The sequence below is a fragment of the Telopea speciosissima genome, chromosome 10 (assembly GCF_018873765.1).
Source record: "Telopea speciosissima isolate NSW1024214 ecotype Mountain lineage chromosome 10, Tspe_v1, whole genome shotgun sequence".
Taxonomy (NCBI): Eukaryota; Viridiplantae; Streptophyta; class Magnoliopsida; order Proteales; family Proteaceae; genus Telopea; species Telopea speciosissima.
In genome coordinates, this window is record NC_057925.1 from 19,755,580 (window position 1) to 19,762,588 (window position 7,009).

The window sequence follows — 7,009 nt, forward strand, 5'->3', positions numbered from 1 at the left end:
GATTCCGGATTGTGACGATTGTGCATTGATTTCACGTCTCGGTCTTCCAAGAGCATAGGTTTCAAGTGGCTTAGTCTTTGGTAATCTCTAAACCATTTCTTTTGTGTTGTGAGTAGCTTATGTGGGTTAATTGAAATGAAATGCATTAGGTACATGTGATAGGTGTTGAGAATGGTAGTTTTGATTTTATTTTATCAATTGTAACATTGTTGAGTGGGTGCTCAACAAGTATTTGTAAAATAGTTTCTTACATAGTTAGAACTATTGTAAAGGGGGGGGGGGGTTGTTGTCCTAGATAGTGTTGGGACGCTATCAGAAGCAGAGTAGAGGCTCTTGGACTGTTGTTGTTATCGAATTGTAATATTAGTGTTGAATGTTGGGTAATACACAAAGCTCAGGGCTAGACATTACCCCGTGGATATAGGCATACTGTTGAATCATGTAAATTGCATTTTGTATTGTGTGCCTATGCACAGAAGAGTAATTTGTTTTGCAAGATGGGTATGCAACCCTTGGTAGGTCTGACCTCTTTTTGTTGAAGACATGGACGCATACGAACTGTAATCGATAATTATAGAGTGCTCCGGCCGATGATGTTAATTGATAATAAAAGTACAATGATAGCGAATTTCTACTGAAGAGATGAAATAGGGAGAGAAGTAGAAGAAATTTTGGGGAGAGAAGGAAGGAATTTAATTGGCTTTATCTGTGTCTTCTCTTCATTTCCCTCTTGCTATTTGTAATAGAGAGTACATATTCGTTTTCTAATAGATCCCTATCCCAAGCTCATATCTCGCTACATTACATATTCCCTCTAACAGGTCAGTATCAACTGAGGTGTGGCCACGTAAATTTACCTAGCTAAATGAGTTCTCTTTTGGCCTTGTCTGCGCCCATCCCTATCCTTAGTCTATCATACATAATGGTGACGTTACCCCTACTCTTATCTCCTTTAATTATGAGGAAATATCAAGGAACCACTACCCAGGTGGACCATCGAGGAATATGGAGGTTGCCGCGAATTGAAGGTGATAATTATTCGTGGACAGGGCAGTGATAGTTGTGCTAGTGTTTTGTTCGTATAGTTGAGGGAAGATTTTTGTTAAACACTGTTCACCCCCTCTCAGTTTTTATCAAAAAAATAAAAAATTCACCTCCTCTCAGTGTCAATTTAGGAACATCAGTTTTATCTGCAGAGACATTTTATTGGAGGATAAGAAACAGAAACTAGGACGCCCTTTAGGAACAGTTACTTGCAAAAAAACAAAACAAAGCGGAAAACTTCCAGCCAACTAGCCTTTGTTGTCCAGGCTACATGTAGAACCAGATGATGTAGAAGAAGAACAGTTATGACTTACGAGAGCACATGAACAGTGTCTACAAGCTCCACACTCGCCTCATAAAAACCGGCCTTCATAAGGACCCTGTCTCTGTCCGTCAGTTCCTCCTTGCCTGCGTCCCACTCGTTCCTGAGAGCTTACCTTACGCACGCTCCGTCTTCGACCTCATCCCAAACCCTGACACCTTCTCATGGAACACCCTCATCAGGGCTCACTCACGAGCTTCTCCCTCGGTAGCCCTCTCCCTCTTCTATGCGATGCACAGGAATGGCGTCTCTCCAGATCACTTCACCTTTCCGTTTGTTCTCAAGGCCTGCGCTCTCCTGCAGAGAGGCCAAGAACTTCATGCTCTCATTTTAAAGCTGGGTCTTTATACAGATATATTTGTGATGAACGCTTTGATTCATATGTTCGGTTGTTGTGGTTTAGTCAATATTGCCTTGAAGGTGTTCGATGAGATTCCCAGAAGAGACTTGGTTTCTTGGTCTTCGCTAATCACTTGTTTTGCGAACAATGGTTTTGGACACGAGGCTTTAGCTGTGTTTCGAGAAATGCAGGTTACCACGAGCATAACACCTGATGAGGTTACGATGGTTAGTCTAATATCCACGGTGTCGAGTTTAGGGGCCTTGGAATTGGGTAGATGGCTTCGTGTTTTTATGTACAGAAATGGATTTGATCTTTCAGTTCTGTTAGGTACCTCGTTAATAGATATGTTCTCTAGATGTGGATCCATTGCGGAGGCACGGGCAGTGTTTGATGAAATGCCAACAAGAAATGCATACACATGGACTGCGTTGATTAATGGGCTTGCCGTGCATGGGCAGAGTGGAGAAGCGCTGAGAATGTTCCATGAAATGAAGAAGTCAGGGTTACGACCAGATTGTGTCACATTTATTGGAGTTTTACTGGCTTGTAGTCATGGGGGTCTTGTAGAGTATGGTTGGCAGGTTTTTGCAAGCATTAAAAATGAATATGATATGGAGCCGATGCCCGAACACTATGGATGTATGGTTGATCTACTTGGCCGTGCCGGTTTGCTGACTGAAGCTTATGAGTTCCTCGTGAAAATGCCAATTAGGCCAAATTCCATTCTGTGGAGGACTCTACTTGGAGCTTGTGCTTATCATGGTAATCTCGAGTTGGCGAAGCAAGTAAAGGAGAAGATCTCTGCGCTTGATCCTAATCATGATGGTGATTATGTGCTTCTATCAAATATCTATGGTTGTTCTGGTCGATGGGCAGAGAAGGCAGGGCTAAGGAATTTAATGAAAGTGCAAATGATCGAAAAGAAACCTGGCTGTAGTTTGATTGAGGTTGATCAAATGATTCATGAATTTGTTGCAGGGGACAATTTGCACTCCCAATCTAAGGAGATTAGAGAATTCTTATTTTCAATCATAGAAAGATTGAGGGTAATGGGTTATGTCCCTGATACATCTAATGTTTTATTTGACATTGAAGAAGAGGAGAAAGAATACAATCTTAATTTTCATAGTGAAAAACTAGCTGTTGCATTTGGGCTCCTTAATGCTGGTGGTAGAAGGACAATAAAGGTCATGAAGAATCTTCGGATTTGTCAAGATTGTCATTCGTTCATGAAGCTTGTCTCAAACATTTATGACAAAGATATAATTATCAGGGACCGAAACCGCTTCCATCATTTCAGTAAGGGAATCTGCTCTTGTAAGGATTACTGGTGACTTCTGATTAACCTCTGTCTCTTACCTTCTTGTATCTTATTTTTGTGGCTGTATATTCATTGATTACTCCTTGATCTAATAGTAGACCCATTACTTTCCAGTTGTACTCTCTGCTTATTTGTTTTCTCCCCATGCATTACGGTTTACACATGTTGTTAGCTTTTTGACACTATCACTGTTTTATTCTAGGAAAAGTCACTGAAATGCATGATGTGTACCAATCATGAATTTAACCAGCATTGGAAAGAAATTCTTTACATTTGTTCTTTATTATCTGTCTTCAATGTTGTAACATTTGAGCTTATTTCTTCTGTACAAATGATCCTTCTTTTCAGTGAATTCATTTAAAAAGGATACTAGTTTCTAACAATAATAGCATCTTCCTGATGCAATATCCCTTCTGTGGACTGGGCTGAACCTGATTTGAAAACAGAACTGAGGATCGGGTTCAAATTTGGGTTTTTAGTCTTGTAGGATATTTAGGATTTTATTTATTTCTTTGTTGGGATAGATAACATGTAATCTTTTATTTTATTGGGTATGAAATAGGAGATAGCTACTTAGGATTTATTTTCCTAATTGTTTTGAGTTTCCAACATAGAATATGTGTCTTTTTCAGTTGTTTTTTTCTTCTTTTATATGAGCATGTAACTGCCAATGGAGAAAATGGAGGATGGATTGTGTTTTGTTTTAGTTGAAGCCTGCATGGCCAAGGGCAGCTTGCTGTCGTCCCCCCCCCCCCCTTCCTTTTGCTTCTGGTATGACTTTCTTCTTCTCTTCCTTATCCTTCTTTCTCTTCTTCCATTCTTCTTTTATGTTCTGCTCTCACACAGCCTGTTTTGGGATCTGGGATCAGCAAAGAGACGTTGATCTCTCTCGAGCCTTCCCCATTCATCTACAAACTTAAGGGTTAGGTTAAACACCCCTGGGTGACCCTACCTGCAAGACCCCTACTCCAATCCTGCTAGAATAATGAGATCCATGCCAAAACCAGCACTGGTTTGCTCTTTTACCGCCAACCTTGAATTCCATGTTTCCCTTTTGATTGGTGATTACTATTTGGGGTTTTTCTTAGTTGGAATCAAAAGACCATCATGCTAGCAACCTGTCCCTAACACCTTTCATCAATTGGGGTCCCTATCGTGTGAGTTCCCTCCACCCCCCCTGCGTCGAGAGGTTGAAGACATCATATCGTGAAGTGTCTTTAACCCCTTATTCCCTTCTTTCCATATTACCTCATTCGATAGCTGGGATAAAAGGGTTCTTTCTTTGCTTTAAGCTTAACATTTGGAATTCATTCCCGGATAGGAAGGGACATTGAAAGACTCCTACTCTGCTGACCTTGGAAGAGAAATTTCCTTATCTTATCCTTATCGTCTACCGTTATATACGCAATTGGGTAGGGTGGTAGTTCAGTCACGTAATCTATCCCTCATGCTGAACCATCCAGTTGAAGTAAGGAGACACCACTTGGAGGTAACCAAGCTTCCTTTGCCGCATCGTTTGGAAGGGATTTGAATTTCGTGTGTGAAGGTGGTTAATTTGACGAGTCAATTCTCAATGCGATGCTTTTATCCATTTGAAGATCCGACTTCTGATGTCATCCCTACCTCTCCCTCCTAGTTGAATAGCCCAACTATTCTCTCTCCAGATGGTACATGACTCTCTTTTGTCATATTTTATAAACCTTCCAAGTGTATTGTGGGTACCACGGTTCGAATCGGTTTCCGGGGTCCCTCTGGCGACGGGGATTATGGCGGTTTTCAACTAAGATTCTTCATTAAGATGGGGGTTTGGGATTATACCACATACATATTGAAATAAAAGAAGTCGCCACCTAGGATTTGGGCCTAGGACCCAATGGGTATAGCCCCGCCCAGGATAAGTGGACAGGGCTGTGCATGATTCCATATGGTATGTTCAGAAGTCTGGGTAAGTGGTCAGGTTATGAGGATGGGAAGGTGTTAGCATTCCACCTCGCTTGGGTAAACATATCTTTCTACTAGATGCTAGATTTTGAAAATTCTCCCTTAATAATATGTCCTATACCAACATGCAAGGTTAGATTATGATGTACCAAACATACGAAAGAAAAGAATAAGTGTCATTTACTATATACACTAAAATGAATAACTTTAATGATCTACATTGTACTGTAATAAACGGAAAGTGAAGATATATACTTGCGCGCAACAATACCGAATCACACGAAATGCAAGTTGTCTCCAGGCTTAGTTGGAGACGGACTGCCGACTCACCTTCCTCTTATTGGACAGGGTAAGGGCTATATAAGATGGATTTCGTTACGTAGACTTCGGGCTGAGCAATTGATGCAGATTTATCACCAAACTGGGCTTCTTTTATTAGGAATAAGTCTAGGGTTGGGTTACATACATGTTGGGCCTTTGATCCCATGGGTTTCTAATGTAATAGGCCACTTTTATGGGCCTAAAATATGGGTAAATAGGTTGCATACGGGATTAGCTCCCATACTTAGCTTTTTATTTGGTGTTTTAAATTGAACCGGTTAAACCAATGGTTCAATTTAAGTGATTTTATTAGTTTTTCTTTTAGTTGTTTAGTTGGGCTGGATTAGGACTCTATTTTGAGTCTATTTCAGTTTCCTAGTCAGTTTAAGTTAGCTAATAGGTTAAGGATTGGGTTAGGCCATTCCTTTTTAGTGTCTAAGTCTATTTTTGAGTCTTCTATATAAGTTTGTAAGGGAGGCCAGCATTGAATACGAATTTTGATTAATAAAACTCAGCTTTATGCTTGCTGCCTTTGCTCCATCGTGAGTGTGCCTTGTGAGTAATATCAAGGTGAAGGGATTAGTGGATCTCCAATCGACTCCTTGCATCTTGTAGATCGGGAGGTCCTCTCTTAGCTTTTCTTCAATCTGTTACTATTGGAGATCAATGTTAATTCAAGTAAGTAGTTTTATAATTCTGCAATTTCATTCCTCTTCTTAATCCACCCCTAAACCCTAGATCTTGAAAACTCTCCATTTTCACAAGGCCTCTAACCCGAAACCCTAGATTTCCAACTTTATCCAAATCAATCCAAACCTACACCAATAGACTCATAAAAACCTGCACATCATTACCAAATAAAACCCTAGCTCAAACTCCTAGTCCTAACCCTAATTTCTGCCCTATTTAGCCTAAGCTGTCCCAATCAGCTAGCCTTGTTAGGTGAACCCATTACCCTAGTTCCTAGTGGGATCACTCCTACCTAGGAGTACATTAAATTGGTATCAGAGCTATGACGAAGGGAAGCTCCAAATCCAATTATTTTTATCCCATAATAACCCCTTAGACCTGCATACTAAAGCCATATATGACCCATTCCCAAATTCCCATCCTAAACCCTAGAATTAACCTAAATCCTAGTGCTGTCCATTTGAACCAACAACCCCTTTTGCGATTGATCCTGTTGCCTGGCTCCTAGTGGGACTACTCCTACCCAGGACTACATTAAATTGGTATTAGAGCCATGGATGTACATGGCAATCTAGTTCTGCCTCCTCCACCTGATCCTATGGCTGCTATAATGGAGATGCTACAGAAGTTGAATGAAAAGGTGACACGATTGGAAGAGAAGAGGACTACCCCTCATAGGGACAACAACATTCTCCTAGAAAAGGACAGATATCAAGTTAATTCGGTTGTACAAAGAGCCCCAAGGAGAGATCAATACAGAGAAGACAGAGAAAGGTACAGAGATCATAGTGAAGATAGAAACAGAGGATACAGAGACTACAGGAGACGCCGTAGACCTCCAGAAGCGTATGAGTTGAGAGGCTATAATGGCAGACCAGATCCACAGGTATTTTATGATTGGTTAGCTGCTTTAGATGATTATTTTAATTGGTATAATTTGCTTGAACAAAGGAAAATGAGACTAGCACATACCAAGCTAGTGGGACCAGCACATAATTGGTGGAGAACCTAGATGGATTATCCTGAT

General features: G+C 40.7%; 1 protein-coding gene across 1 annotated transcript; it reads left to right on the plus strand.

Moving 5' to 3' along the window:
• Window positions 1–1,308: 1,308 nt before the first annotated feature.
• LOC122643539 (pentatricopeptide repeat-containing protein At5g48910-like) lies at window positions 1,309–3,141 on the plus strand. Its single transcript, XM_043837154.1, has one exon. The coding sequence runs from the start codon at window positions 1,367–1,369 to the stop codon at window positions 3,041–3,043; it is 1,677 nt and encodes a 558-aa protein (XP_043693089.1). The 5' UTR covers window positions 1,309–1,366; the 3' UTR covers window positions 3,044–3,141.
• Window positions 3,142–7,009: the final 3,868 nt, after the last annotated feature.

Excerpts from the sequence above, each read along its gene's own strand:
- LOC122643539 (XM_043837154.1), top strand. The coding sequence starts at position 1,367 with ATGAACAGTGTCTACAAGCTCCACACTCGCCTCATAAAAACCGGCCTT.